Here is a 16,302-nt window from a genome sequence, read left to right on the forward strand (position 1 = left end):
GTTTGCATAATTGTATGAGCCCTAGCAGTACAAGATAATGAATGGTATTGTCTGCTACAAGTTTATTCTACTGCTTTGATAATTGTATATTTTTCTGCATATTTGTTTCAAAACTGCTTGGTACTCTAGGCCATAAAGTAAGGGCCAGTTTCCTGAAGCATGGCTAGTTGTCAGGCTTCCTAAGCCAATTGGTCTTGACCACTAGCCAAGTTTCAAGAAAGATCTTGATGGGTTTCTCTGGGGTAAAATTACATTCAAGTTGTTTTAAAAAAAAGTATTTACAAGATGTTTAATAATTGAAATCTGAAAGCGCTGTAAGAGTGAACGGAGAGTTAACAGAATGGTTTACTACTATAGTTGGAGTGCGACAAGGGTGCGTGATCTCACCTCAGCTATTTAATATCCTTCTTGAGCTGGTCATGTTATATGCTCTACACGACACAAACATAGGAGTAAACATTCAGGGACAGCTTATCAATAATCTACGCTTCGCGGATGACATTGCACTTGTTGCTGGGAGTGAAAACAACCTGCAAACTCTGGTTGACCTTGTGCATAAAAGCAGCACATCACTGGGTCTGAAAATCAACATAGGAAAAACTGAAGTACAGGCAATCACCAAAAAGTACACAAAGATAGATATAAAAATCAATGAAACACCACTAGACCAGGTTGAGGAGTTCACATACTTAGGAGGGAAGCTCTGTCAAACGGGATCCTGCACAGAAGACGTGAAATTACGCATTGGGAAAGCCATAGGGACTGTTCAGAAACTCTACAAGATATGGAGCGCCAAAGACATACAGAGAAGCACTAAGATCGAGCTCTACAAAGTACTTACCCTCTCAATACTGCTGTATGGAGCGGAAACATGGACTCTAAAGAAAGAAGATGAAAACAGACTTTCAACATTTGAAATGATGTGCCTTCGTAAAATAATGGAGTGTCACGTCTCGACAGGATCAGAAACACCACCATTCGCAAAACCCTTGACATGGAGTTTACCATCCTGGACAGAATATCAACAAATTAGCACTTGAGGCACATATCATATGGCAAACGCCCAAGAGGGAGACCACCAAAAAGATGGAGTGACTGCCTGAAAGCCGATTGTAGCAAAGTAAACATCAACTCTTTGGTCAAAGCTAGCAGACTAGCTCAAGACAGAAGGAAGTGGCAGGACATCATGAAGCAGATGGCACCACTCAACCCCAAGTTGGAGTGAACGCCATAGGTCAAGGTAGGTCAAGGTTAATAATTGCAGACCAGGACTCGAATTTGGTGCTTGCATGGTATGGGAGCTATAACCAGCTGAAAAACTACAGACATATTGTACAATGTCCTGTACGACCTGTTGTCAGAAAGTGCTATGTAGTTGCCCTGGTTTCCCAATACATATATGTCTTACTAAATGCTACTCTCTATGCACTTCAGTTCTCTCTATATAAATCAGCTTTTAATGTCTAATAAAGTGATTTCATGCCCCTGGTTCACAAGCACCAGGGGCAATTTCTCATGAACCAGGACAACCAAATATTATGACCGAATTTGCATATTTTAACAAATTAGGAACCTTATTTATGGTATAAAAATACTTTTTATTAAAATAAATATTTGAGTAAATGGTTGCTGGTACAGCTGATTTCTCTTGAATGTACAGAATGTATCTGTAGTATTTGGATGTTATGAGCTAATTTGCATATTATATAAATTTTTTATTAATCCATGCTGGATACTTTTCCCTCCACTTGGTGGTTGATTTGAATATTTCTGAAAACTGAATGATGAAATGTTGCAACCTTTCTAGGAGAGGTATCATGGTATTGTGACTATCATCAGAATTGATGATACTGGCCAAATTTAGGATAATCATGTCTTGAATATTAAACAAATTTGGATGATGTGATTGACCATTAATATTATACATGTAGGCCCAGGTGAAATGCTGGCGGCCCAACTGAAAGTTAAGCACAAGCCTCAAGGCCTGTGGCAGACAATTAAATGTGAGTGGAAATTACTTGATAATGCTGTGCAATGTCTTCTGGTAGGAAATTAAATTTGTAATGTATTTTCTGATAATCAAAAATTAAATCCAGGCAAAAGTAATGTACATGACAAAAACTATTTTGGAGCTGTAAAAAATAATTTATTCTTAAGCAGGCTACTAGTACTATAAAACAAACTTGACAAATGGCATGGGCTGGACAATTTTTACAGTAATTAATTTATGTAATGAACATGACCTTTATTTTGATGGCTTAGTAACATAAACACATGTCAAATAGCTGCTAATGAATGTGGTTCCAGAGGTTCTCTACTGAAAGTCGGTTTGACTGACATTGCTTCCCACAATTAATACAATGTTTCTATTGCATAACAAGGGCGATGGATTAACCTCCTAACTGTATCTATTGTTATGCAATACGTCCTTTATCTTGCAGGAAGAATTCCAGTCAATCCAGCTTCTGGTAGAGAAACTCAGAATCCATGCAACTCATGCACAGTACGGCTACAGGCACTTGTATAGTACACGCACACATGCCTGTCACAAGCATTTTACAACAGCTAATTAATGGACATGCATCGTTCTAAAGCCAGCAATGTTTACAACACTGCAGTAACATGTTTCAGGTATAACACAATTGGGTTCATAAACTTAAAGAAATATCTCTTAATATCCCACATGGCTGACAACTACTAATACACTACTGATGTGGGTTTTTTTTTGGTAAAGTTGAAGAATCATTGTCAAATTATTCAACAAAATACATCTGGAATGCCCAATTTCTCAATCCTAGGAATGTGTAGGATCTTAAGCTTAGGCTAGTAATTTAACCTTTGATTTCTCTGTTCTTGTAATATAGAATAAATATGGTTAGTTAATTTTATCAATTAATTGGGATATTGATATATTGGGAGAAATTGTCAATTTCACAGTCTGCTTAATTTGACTGATTGAAAATTCATCAAATAAAGTTAGTCCATAAAATATGTTTTTGTGTGTATTCCATAATTTCTTTCTGTGAATGCATTTGACTCTCTTCTTTGCTCTTAAGTTGAGCATAGCATAATTTGATAGCCTAATAAATAAACAAAATGACCAGCCCAGGGGTTCTCAACAGGCAACCTGTGGATCAAAACTGGCCCACCAATTCAACCACTGATATTTGGCCCTGGGCCAACTCTAAAAGGACGACACCAAAAAAACAGGTGTATTTGGCCCTAGCATGATAGATACATGATTTAAACACCTATCAAGAATGATCTCCCGCCCCCCCCCCCAAATGAATGACCATTATTTTATATAGATCGTATGCCAAATTTTGGATATCCATTTGAAGCAGAATTGATTTTCGGCATTATCACACCTCATTTGTTGCAATGGTCCCAATATTGCTGCCGCGCTATACATCTACATTTGAATGAACGTAACCCAAGACTTGAAAGTTGCAGTACAATAATTATTCTATTGTAATTAATGGTCTTTCATTCAGGGAGGGGTGGAATTACTTATTGATAGGTGTTCAAGTTACCAATATGATTGTACCACTTAAGGTATAAGCCTACCCAAAAGGCTAGATGGGAGATTCTATTTCAAAATAGAAGAGTGAGCATATTACGGAGGCCACAGAGGAGGTAAATATACATGTACCAATTTGTTTTAAGGGAGAGGTAACCCATCTTTGATCGAACATGAGCCAAAACTGATACCAACGTAGATGGCTTGTGATCGTTGGGTGGGTGAGTGCAACATAGTTGTATCAACATTTTAGGTCAATTTGCAGGAAAAGGTTTTTCTGGGTTTTCAACTTTCAAAGGTTTGTCTGTCTTTTCAACTTTCAATTTGTTTAACTCGAGGGGTCAGTGAAGACGTAAAGACGTAACTCAATTTTGTGCAAAAATGAGATTTTGATATCGTAATTTTATTTTTAGAAACATGATCACTTTCCAATAAACACATGTAGAAGTAACTCCATTTAGGACACCCCATTGAAATCAATTGCCAGTGAAACATAGACTTAACTACATAAGTCAATGTGGACCATTATCTTTCAACTCATTTTTCTCAGAATGGCCAAATTGGAGTTACGTCTTTGTGTCACTGACTCCTCGAACTATTTATTGACTTTTTAACAAAATAAGAAAATGACTTAATTTCACCAAAAATGGTGCATACGACTATATTGCACTCACCCGTTATACAAACATTACATTTCCCATATATGTCCTTTATCACATTTAAACAAAAGTGTAACTTAAAATAAACCCTCTTCCACAAATTAGGCAAAGTTTTACAATACATGCTTACGAATTGAATACCAAAATATTACCTGCTTTAAATGAAGTGATTCGCCAATTGGTTTTATCATGCCAATTCTCAACTCTAAAATAATAGATTGTTGTAAAAAATAGAAGATTATTCTCCTTTATCTGTGTAAAAATGTTGTGCTGCCAAAATGATATCACCAAAGAATTTTAGGCAATCTGCATTTTTATGCAGTATTCCTTCAGGTTTGCTTTTAAAACTTAAAAAATGTGTGTTTCACAATATAAGTGATGCCATGAAGCTGAACGCATCATCAGATGCAAGAAAATAACATGATTTTATGAAATCTCAAGATATGACAATTAATTTTTATCTACTGTTTTGTTTTTGTTTTCTCAATCTATTTAACCATGAAATCATATTTCAGATATAATAAATTTTTGCTTTCAGCAAATGTAACATGTTCAATGTGAAATTATATTCAGTAGAAATGATTATGGTCAACATCCACTCATGCTACAAGATCGCATCATGATATATTGATAGAAATACAGGCTTAAATCCCAGCCTTCTATGACAAAATATTGGAACCAAATTCACATCATTGTATAACCAAACAGTATCTACTAACAGTTCAGCTTTGATGTTCTTGTCCAGATATGGTTCCCATAAGAATAAAGTCTCCTGGAATGACACTTGTGTCCCTATCACAACATAATTTGTCAATACATGGTGTAAGTGTGCACATATGGAAGTAGAGTCCTGATGATTGGTTGATTGTATCAGGTCAAACCTATTTGACATCTCATAGTGTGCCTTACTTCCTTTTTGCTATAATCATGACAAGTTTTTATGTGTTGTGATGGTGAGGTAAAAGCATGATACCCACTGCAGCTATAAAGTTCCTGATCTAAGTGGCGGTGATACCAAGATGACACCATCTCCTCTCACAAACAGCATGGCAATATTTCTCTTGGTACTCTGCAAACACAAATAAAAATAGAGCAAAACACAATCATCCATCAGTAGTCAGTACATAATCTTGATTTTAACATAAACTGAGCTCAAAAAGAAACTTATAATTTTTTACAACTTGTGAATCACAAGGTCATATCTTAAAATACTGTCAATCAAAATGAACCAAAATTACACACAGGATTACCTTAATACTCTACTCAAAACACATGTCAGTAACCAAGCAGTTGTCCAACTGACACAACAGCAAAATGCACTGTCATGGGACAGCTTCCTGGACTTTCACAGCCCAACATTTGGCACCCAGGACAAAAAAATCTGTGAGAATGCACACAAGATCCTTGCACAGATGATAAAACGGTGCTGCTTTCTGCTTTTCATACACTTTTTCATGAAACAGGGCTGGGCTGTGAATGTGGTCCAGGAAGCTGTCCCATGTCAGTGCATTTTGCTGTTGTGTCAGTTGGATAACTGCTTGGTTACTGATATGTTTTAAGAGTAGAGTATTGAAGTAAATCTGTGTGTAATTTTGGTTCAATTTGATGGACAGGATTTCAAGATACGACCTTGTGAAAAATTACAAGTTTCTTTTTGAGCTCAGTTTACATGTACACTCAGGCGGGGAGCGGCATGATAAATGGAGACGGCAAAACTGCTCTCGTATGGCACATATTTTGTGCTTTTAAAGAGAAGACTGGTTTGCTCAGTGAAGAGCCTGGTGTCTTGATTAAAAAACCTGATTTCTTGATCAAAAAAGCTGCATTGTCGATCAAGAAACCATGATTTCCATCGATAAACCTGGTTTGTTTGAAAAACCAAGGATGAGATTTAATATCCCTGAAAAAGCATGGACACATTGCATATATTTTGCCTGAATAAATTGTGTATTTTCATGAGCTGCAATCAGTCAAGAAGCAAATGAACTTGATCCATATTGTTGTGATCACAGCATACATGTATTGTTGATTGATTAGGCAAAAAAAAAACATGTTTGTTTCCTGTAGCAGGTCAAAAAAGTCAAATGCGAAATGCGTTTTTTTATTTTTATTTTTTTTTATAATCCATGTCTTCAAAAAAAAAAAAAAAATACCTTTTTTGCTGCAAATTGGAATGGAAATTTACAGTGGGTCTCTCTGACACACAAAAAAATCATATTCCTTCATATTCAAGAATATTTATGATCCCCTTTCAACCTGCAGATTAAAAAAGTATTAAAAAAACGTGTGATGTTTTCTCCAGTAGTAGTTTTTTTTTTTTTTCAAAAGTGAAAAAAAAATCTCAATGAGCAAAAAAGCTGTCAAAAACAAAATGCGCGCGCTACAGGAAACAAACTTGTTTTTTTTGGCCTTACAACAATATACCGTCTTCAAGGCAAAACTGGCTTTTCAAGGCAAAACCGGCTTTTCACTGTTAAATAATCACTAATGTCGCCCTCTGTTGACAGAATAAAACAATACAGAAGCTTGATTGCTACTCTGAGCCTACTTGCGTTCAGCCAATCAAACCCCCCCCCCACTTCCATGGTCATGTGTATTTTCACTAGAAAATATGATTTGCTAGCAAATTGAAGCCCTGATGATAACACTTTTGCAACAGATTATAAGAAGTACTTAAATTTCTATAGATAAGTTGACTTGTGACATCATTGCCTGGCAGTATGCTATGCGCATCATCACAATTTCCATTGTTTTTTGGCTGGCAGTATGTGCGCCCATCATTTTGTTCAGAGCCTGTGCTTTTAAAAGTCCTGCAATATCACAATTATTGAACTGTGTAGTGTTTGTAAGCAGTTCGCTCAAGCATATCGATATACCAGTCCCTTGCCTTTGTTGATAAACATTGAGGTCAACTCATCTATACAGTGTAATTTATTGTAAATTCCCAATTTTGGACAATTATGTTGAATCTATATGTACTTCTACTATAATCAAGTTCCATTATGTTATTTAGTGACATTTTATTACCTTGTATATTTCTTCATAGGTCTCCTCATCTATTTCAACTGTTGTAACAGTCTCTTCTACATCACCTAATATCATATTTAAATGCTGGTCATAGGCCTGTGTTGGGTACAAAAAATAAAACATGTATTACTCCCATTTCTGCAAAACAAAAAAGTAACAGTTGACCATAAGGTATATTGCTGATTGAGAATGATGGGCAAATGTGATGCATGCTGGGAATGAAAAGGACTCAAAAGCTATAAAACTTGTCACCCAAGATTGCGAATTTGAGCCTTTTTCCTCCCCAGCATGCATCACTTTCATGTTTGCTGGATTCAATGTAATCAAGAGTTAAGGCTACATACATGTATGATATGGTCATTTTCACGGTAAAGGGTAACTTTGGATTTTTAACATTTTGATCTGTAGTGTTCTAATAAAGCCACAGAATTCCATGATTTTTGGCCACATAAGTCATCTAGTTAGCAGCTACCTTGGATAGCATAATCATCTTTGGGAGTTATTGCATTCAGTTTTAGCAGGCTTAAATGTACTTAATATTGCCATTTTGAAAAACTATAAAAAACAGTAACATTTTTGTAAAACCCTGTGTTTTCTTCAGTTAGTTCATGGATAATTTTTCTTATCCTGAAAGTACGGTCATACAATGTATGTTCAGTAAACACTGCCACATTAGATTTAATTGTGAACAGCCCTGTATTTTTGAGAACCGGACTTAGATATTTGTCGTTTCGGAGGCTTCATTTTCGGTTAACAATTGTTAACAAACTTTGTGGGTATAGCTTTGGTTCATAATTATTGGTTATTTCTTCACTTCTTCTTGATCCATAACTTGAAATGGGTAACAAAAATTAGTCGATTTGCAAGCTTTTAAAAATTGTATAAAATCTTGACTTCAAAGAGCCGATTTTCCATTAAAATTTTTGAAGTCTCCGAAACAAACTGTTCAGCAAGCTTGGGCAAATATAAATAAAAGAGCTCATCCAATCTATTTATCAAAATGTAGCAAAGTAGATCCTCAAATCACTTGTTTTTAAATCGTGGAGATATATATCACCGTTTGAAAATGGGACCCAATACAAACTTTCCGTTAACAATTGAAGCCTCCGAAACAAATGAAGCCTCCGACACAACAATAAGGTTAATTATCATCTGTGCATATCTAAATTGGTGTGTTCCATACTGATATCTGCATTGTAATTATTACTCGATATGTGCAGAATGTCATAAATTTAAAAAAAAATTGATATTATGGTTAATGTTTGAAAAATATACTGATACCCAAAAAAGCCTGTTTTGGAGGCTTCACATGCAAGTTAACACCATACTTAACAAATGGGTGAAAAAATTTACATGTGATAAATCTACAATATCTGCCGCATAGAATCATTGATTCAATACACACAAGAAAATAACAGCTTAGATGATCCCAACACTGTTGTTTTCAAAAAAACCACTTCTACAATGTTTAACCATTGTTAACATGAAGCCTCCGAAACAAAAAAAAATGACTTGCTGTGATAATTTAATTTTTGTCACAACTGAAATTCAATACTTAGAAGCAAAGCATGAAAATTAGTAATTGTGATATTTTTTACCTATTTTTTTATGTCAACTTGTAGTAGTTAGCCAAATATTTTACTTTTATGATCACCTGTGTTGTTAACTGAAGCCTCCGAAACACAAATCGCTTGAATTGCCAATTCTAAAAATAACTCCAATTTCTGTGAAACTTGGCTGGGAGGTTCCTTTCATCAAGTAGTATTTGTACATGAAGTTAGACAGTCAAATTATTTTAGGAACCCAATTAAAACTTAAAAAATATGTTTAAGGTTTGGAAATTTCCATTTTAAATGACACTTGATGTTAAAAAATTTCAAAACTGCAATTACAAACATAGCAAAACGTGGTATAAAATTTAACTTATATCTGTTGACTTACTTTGGAATGGGATTTCACATGTATTCCAGCTTTCATGTCATAATTTTCTTCTGAGGTTATGTAAAATACATTTTTTCTTAGATTTTAACCAAAATGTTATGGAAATGTCAATTTTTTATTAGAAATCAAAAGGTTTAAGCCTTGAAACATTATTTTACTGGAATTTAAGTTGCTTCTATACATGATTTCAGTAAACAGAAACATATTTAAGTGGTTTGAAATTTTGACCTTAAAAATCAAAAGTTACACCCTTTACTGTGAAAATGACTATATGTGTTTAGCCTATTTTGTATTGAATAATTCACACTGAATGTACTAATTATAGCAATTTATTGAAACCTGTACCTGGTACTTTGGAACTATACCTACAATTGCTCAGTGCATTGGTTATGACAATATCATTGATTTATATTATTATCAACTATCTGACTTACATGTAATCTGCCTTTGAGTTCTCTGTCATTTCTCATCTTCACATATATTCTTTCATCAAGACTAAGTCTGATTAGGTCCAGTGGCTCTTCCACTGCATTTGTTGCAGGTTGCTGGAGAAAAAAAAAATGTTGAAACAAACTAAATATTATCCACACTGTGCTTCAATTCGTGGGTGCTATTAACGGACATGCTGAAGTTTTTACTATCCAAGTGTAGACTCACCCTACACCAGCAATTGTGGTCACTTATAGTAGGCATGTCCACTAAAAATTTAAGTACTTTTAAATTGATTCAGACCTAACTTATTGGCTGGGAATTGATGAAAGAAACATTTTGGCGTTTAAATAATCTTAATCGGACGTTTCATTCCAGAGATATGGCCTTTTGAGTGTTACGGTTTTATATAGGGCTGCTAGAACATGTTAAAAAGTTAAAGTCCAAAAAGGATTACTAACAGAAAGTGCAATTTTAAGGTACTTTTTTCTTAATGTATTTATTAACTAGCGTTATCTGGAACATTATATTTGCTTATAACAACATGAAAATAAGATCATCCTGAAAATTTAATCGATTTTGTTGACATACAACAAAAATACAAGACCTCAAAACCCATGGTTTGTTTGGTGAAACCGCAAGCATGATCATAGATGGTCGCCATGGAAAATATCTCCATAGAGGAGATGAACAATAAGTGCATTATTTCAAATGAATGGCGGTAGTCTTAAACATTGTTCAATCTTTTACGGTCAGCACATTTTATCTTCAAAAATTATTATATTTCATCATGGCATAAGTTTGGTAATATTAATCACTACCAATTTTGAGAAATTTGCTCCAACTCAAAGGTTATCTTTAATACATTGAGCAATACACTGTGTGTGCATGGAAGCCATGATGGATAGCATATGAAATGGACATGGTAGTGAGAAGTGCATGATTTGAGATGGGCAGCATGTAGGCTTAAACATTCTTAAATTTCTTAACATCCTGTACATTTTGTCTTCAAAAATAGTTACATTTTATGACTATGTAAGTTTGCTTGTCTGATTCACTCCAAATTCGCAAATAATTGCGTTTGAACACCTGAGGCACGGAATGGTCACACTTCAACCTGTGGTAGTTCTCATCTCATTAAATTTTTCAAAAAAAAAAGTTGATCTCTGCATGGAGGAAGGTCCTCTCTATTTACTGACCAATCAGGAAAAAGTTTGGTTAATGTTTTCCGGTGGAATCAGGAATTTCTTGAAACACCCTGATATAGGCCTACATTTGGATCAAAAACAAGTATGTACGCCATTTAACAGGCCTGGGATTTCTTGTATCGATCAGTTTCTCCATAGACAATACGTGTGTGAGTGCACGCACACAGTAAATGAAAAATCGTTCTAGTGGAAACTGTATGGACAGTGGGCATCCCTACTTACATGTATACATGTAGCTACAATGTATACCATTTTTACACTGATGTGGCAGTGATGTGCAGTGCACATTTCATTGGCCACAGATTAAATTTCCTAGCATGTGCTCCAAGCGCTGGCACACACTTAAAGACGCCACTTACCTCAACACTTTGACATTACTGCCACATCAGTGTGAAAATTGGTAAAGCTTTCCCATGGCATCATCATATAGAAACACTCTAGATAGTAACCATGTTTCTATTCACCCACTGTCAAAGAACGTGTCTACTGGTCCCTATATTTGCTGTTGACCCATGAAATACTTAAAGTTGATCTATTTCCTATTTGACAAGGAGTACATTAAGTTTTGTCCTCCTTGCCTGATTTCAAACAGAGAGGTGCACTGTTTGTCTGGCACGCTTTCTAAAGTGTGGGGATTTGGAATTCCAAAAATCTGTAAAAAGGATGGGTTTAAAATTTGGCGGTATAAAGGGTGAAAGCGGGTGAGCTATAAACAAAGCGTGTGGGTAAAGCTCCCAATTGAAAAAAAAAAAAATTATGTAATTTGATGATCTCTTCCATACCTGAAACTGACCATTTGTGAAAAAAGAGCAACATGCTTAAAAGAGGAAATACAGGGAATCTATCTACATTTAGTCATAAGGGTAACAGTAGAATTGTAGGGATAATGACCAGAGGATGTTTAAAGACATTCCCACAACCCAATGGGGTTTCTGACCTTGTATGTCTGGCTTTTGTACACATATGGTACAGTAGATCATACCTTGCATTGGGATTGGGATTGATCACGACAGGCGATTGCATCAAAAATGTTGCTAAAATTACTCTTCAGCAAAATTTTAGACTGTCCAAAATATGCAAATCTTGCTCAAAAGATACAGTTGACTCATCGAAATAACTTTCATCCAAATTTCAACATTAAAAGAATAAATAACATCCGGTGCAAAAAACTGCACCAATGTCCGAACAAAAAACCATAGTAAAGTACTCTAGCATCGAATGCGTAACTATCGTGTGCAAATTCGAAGCTAGAGTTCTCGAGTAAAGCTGATTTTCAAATTCAATGCGCCTAACGCCCTAAATAAGCTAGTTGCTTTCTTCAGAAAAAATTGGGAGTTTTTTCTCCCGGCTACAGCTTTGGACCATAAGCGTAATATATGCATGTATGATGGAAATTGTTCCCGTTAGTGTGCGCCATTGCGTCCAGACGCGTATTTTACAAATTTGGACGCAAGTTCACATGGCTAATCAAGTATTTTTGCGTCCATGTGGACGCAGACAAAACTTCGAAATTTAATCATTAATTGATGATAAAAATAAGAAATTGTTTTATTTTTACGATAATAAAAGCCCCAAAATTTTGACCAACCTGCTAAGAATTGAAGTAAATTCTGCAATATTTGTAATTGTAAATGCAACGTCAGGAAATCGTGCACTTTTTGCATGCTTCCGTCGCGATCGCTGTTTGATGGGGAAAGTCCCAATTGATGCAATTGTTTGTTTACAAAGCATGCTGAACTGACGACGTGCAGTTAATGTTTATTTAGTTATTTATCACAACCTGACAATATTCAGTTTTTAATATTTTAAGTTTATTTTTTCATAAATAATCTACGTTTCCTTTATTAGTATTATTGTTACGATGAATAAAAGCAATTTTAAAGACAAAATCCAAATGATAACCTTTTTTTGTATTATTTGTGGCAGCGCGTGTTTTAGCTTTTATAGCATCATCAACAACACGTGGATCAAGTAAAAGTAAAACCGGAAGTAAAAGTACGAAAATTTGCTAAAGATTGACAGACTTTGCGCATGTTTTTGCAGCTGTTTCTGACCATGTTTCGGACAAAAACTGATGCAGAAATGAGAAAAATTATCATTGCGACTGGAGGTGGAATATCACGGCGAAAATTGTATTTTAACAATCAACATTTGATGAGGTAGACCCGGGCCGTGTGTTAGCAACGAGGGGTTGCCGTTGCGTTTCCCGGTATGATTGATCGTGAATTTCAGATGGACGCACAAAAATCTGTCTGGACGCAAGTTTTTTCAATCTTGTCAGCAAACTTGCGTCACACATGACGCACATTTTAAAACCCTTAACGGGAACCCTGATGATGATGATACACGCGGCTACAGGACGACAGGTAACCTTCCGGTCAGCTATTGTTGTCACACAGTAAATTCGTTGACCACTATCAGGATCAATCTAATTGATCGATTGATCCAATATTAATATCCGCTAAATATTATTAATAAAAAATATTCTGATTGTGGATTGTTCTTTCTTTATTTTATTTCTCATCATTTATTGCTTAGTCTTTTTGTTAGGCCCACACTTTATTTTCTTCTTTCTTTCTCTCTTTCATTTTCTTTATTTGCTCATCACAAGAATATTTTTCCCTTTTCTTCAAAATATGTAGTTCTTGTCGTTCTTAATATTTGATTTTTCATGATTTAATTCGTCTTATTTTCTTCTCTTTAATTTTGCTTTTATCTTTTGCTCTTTATTCATTTCTTTGTACGCATTTGCCTTATTTGTTTACTTTATTAAATGTTTTTTTCTTCCTCTTTCATTTGCCATTCCACTAGTAATTCTTTATATTATTTTTCTTTATTTTAATTTAGATTTTCTATTTCTGTTCTCATCGCCTTTCTGTCTATTTCTTCAAAAATATATATTTCTTTTCTGCTTATGATTTTTCTTTCTTTCTTGATTTCATAGTAGGCCTATTCCTTTCCTCCTGATCCTTTCCTTATTATTACAGCTTTTCTTCATATTTCTTTATTCATTCGAAATATTTTCTTTCTTTCTCAATTTGTTCCTTTATTTCCTTTTTCATTACTTAATTGGCCTACAGGGTGTATCAAAATGATTGGTACCCATCAGTTTCCAGTGATTATGGACATGACTGCCGCATCCAAATGCAACATAGGATCCGCATAATTTGTTGATTAATGTCTTTAACAGTTATGTAACAATAAATTATGGTCATTTCAAGAGGATCTTATGTTGCATTAAGAGGAAGCAGGCTTTTCAATAACCATTAAAACTGTCGGGTACCAATCATTTTGATACAGCTTGTACATGTATTTTACTTTGTCTATACAATTCATTTCATTATAGACCTGTAATATTTTACTTTTTTAACCTATAGGCCTAGGCCTATATGATCATGAAGATGTATTTCAGTGTTATTTTTTTCTTTTGTTTTTCTGTTATTTTTTGTATCAATGCATCGTGTAGGTATGCTAGGTGACATAGGCGTAGATCCCGGGGGGATGGGGGATTTATCCCCCAATATTTTGCCAGGGGGATGGTCATACAATCATCCCCCCAATGTTGACGCCTGATAATGGGTTTCTGACCAAATTAACCTCATATTTGCCCATTTTAGCCCCAAAAGTGCAATTTTTCAAGGCTTGCACACAGAGCATTTATTCCACTTTTGCACCATATTTCATCAGTTTAGCTTCAAAATAGCAAACATTTTCGCGCGCATTTATATCATAAACTAATTCTGTCGCCAAAGGGTGCTGGATTGACTATACTTCAAGATTTTTTTTCCAACTTCATCCCCCCAATGTCAAAAAGAAATCTACGCCACTGCTAGGTGAATTCAAATTTGCCATCAAACTGCATCATTTTACATATCAAATTAAAGCCCTTGAGTAAAGAAAGCCAAAACTGCAAACATTTTTGTCATCCCCATAGCACTTTCCGTAACAAAGTTACATCTTGTCAAAGATTGACTTTCATCAAAAAGATTCTGCTAGCAAAATCCCCCAAAACGGCATTTAGGGGTGTTTCTAGATCTTAGTCTCATGGCGATAGCAGCGTTTTTTAATGGAACTGCTATCAAAATCCCTCTAAAATTCCATGTGCGACTTGATTATCACCATAAAAAATCATATATTTGGGTCAAGTGAAGAATAGAAAACATATTTATGTAGGTTTCCTTCACCGACCTAGTACTTCTCGAAAAAAATTCAAATTTCTATGTAAATATGCATTGTGTTTGGGCCCCGGTCTCGGCGAATTCGCTGACCAGCAAATGTGTTAACTAAGGTTTGCCTGAGATACCTACATCGTGCCCCGACTTCCGATCGACGTAATTGAGTGGATAACGGTCACAGTCACAGAGTGACAGACACAGAGAGAGAACAAAAGCTGGAGTCTGAGTGTTTGATTGACAAGGTTACCTGTCGTCCCGTAGCCGCTTGTATGATGATGATAATATCATATGATACACATTTTTTGTACATACAGTAAGCTTACAGAGCTGCGCTGAGCTCAGCGTGTACTACACAGTACAAGTCTGCCAAATTCTGCTCCCCGAATGTCTTCAAAATTTAAGACTGACATATTCAACCTAATTACATTTTCCATTTTCATAGATACTGATCAGGCAAAGAGTTACAACATTTTTGCACATCCAAAACAATTTACACGGTTCTATATCGTTGTTTTCTTTCCAAAAAATGACAATTCTATAGGACTCACCTGCTCCTGTTCGTCGGCCATTTTTCTTCTGCTACTAAAATACCCACAATGCAGCAGAAAATTAACCTCATTTCAAGAGTGTGCTGCTCAGTTTCGGACAATTTTAAGGGTCATATATGGAACTTGTAAGCTGGTATGAGATTGTTTACATTTTACATAAACACCACATGTGATGACAGTGACAGTTCATGATGAGTTGTGTATGATATCGAAGTGGAAAGTGTTGGTTAAATTGTGCAATTTCATCTGAGAAGTTTTTAAAAGCTTTTGGTGATATTGCATTTTAAGTCATCAGTGAATTGTAAGCTATATAATTATAGTCTGTACAAATACTTCTTCATCATTCATAAAATATGATGTGTAGTCAGTAAATTTATTTTGTCAATTGTTTGATTGTTTGTATGTGAATTTAGTCCTGCCAGCAAGACTTCAGTCTTTATCATAAACATAATGACATCTAGACTACGGACCTGAAGTCTTGCACCGGTACATACATATGTAGGTATGACGAGTTACAGTTACTGGAACTAATGTGAATTGTGATGAGAATTGTGATATGATGTACGTGTCATTGATTGATGACACTGACACTTACTCGAGAAGTCTTACTCGAGAACTCTAGCTTCGAATTTGCACATGATACATGTAGTTACGCATTCGATGCTAGTGTGCTTTGCTATCAGCGGTGCTTTTTTTTTTCGATGAGTCAACTCGACAGCTGAATCTTTTGAGCAAGATTTGTCTGTTGGACAGTCTAAAATTTTGCTGAAGTGTAAGTAATTTTAGCAACATTTT

General features: G+C 35.2%; 2 protein-coding genes across 3 annotated transcripts in view; one reads left to right on the forward strand and one right to left on the reverse strand.

The window, feature by feature from the left end:
* Positions 1-2,220: 2,220 nt before the first annotated feature.
* On the reverse strand, positions 2,221-15,550 carry LOC140148425 (U6 snRNA-associated Sm-like protein LSm3). Its single transcript, XM_072170361.1, has 4 exons — positions 15,508-15,550; positions 9,582-9,692; positions 7,207-7,302; positions 2,221-5,248 (listed from the first exon to the last, which is right to left on the reverse strand). Exons 1-4 carry the CDS (start codon positions 15,526-15,528, stop codon positions 5,162-5,164), a joined length of 315 nt encoding a protein of 104 aa, XP_072026462.1. The 5' UTR covers positions 15,529-15,550; the 3' UTR covers positions 2,221-5,161.
* Positions 15,551-15,681: 131 nt separating this feature from the next.
* Positions 15,682-16,302, forward strand: part of LOC140148426 (DNA repair protein complementing XP-C cells homolog) — a 90,076-nt gene continuing 89,455 nt past the window's right edge. For both annotated transcript variants that reach the window (XR_011858485.1, XM_072170362.1), the window contains exon 1: positions 15,682-15,808. The gene's annotated coding sequence lies outside the window, so the exon portion shown is untranslated. The remainder of the gene's footprint in view (positions 15,809-16,302) is intronic.

Source organism: Amphiura filiformis, chromosome 3 (assembly GCF_039555335.1).
Source record: "Amphiura filiformis chromosome 3, Afil_fr2py, whole genome shotgun sequence".
In the NCBI taxonomy this organism is placed as follows: domain Eukaryota; kingdom Metazoa; phylum Echinodermata; class Ophiuroidea; order Amphilepidida; family Amphiuridae; genus Amphiura; species Amphiura filiformis.

What these genes read in the sequence shown, in the direction of transcription:
- LOC140148425 (XM_072170361.1), bottom strand. Translation starts at nt 15,528, where the DNA reads ATGGCCGACGAACAGGAGCAG. An exon ending in TGGCCGACGAACAGGAGCAG is followed by an intron (nt 9,693 to 15,507) that starts GTGAGTCCTATA and finishes TTTTTTCTCCAG; the next exon opens with CAACCTGCAACAAATGCAGT. An exon ending in AACTCAAAGGCAGATTACAT is followed by an intron (nt 7,303 to 9,581) that starts GTAAGTCAGATA and finishes TACCCAACACAG; the next exon opens with GCCTATGACCAGCATTTAAA.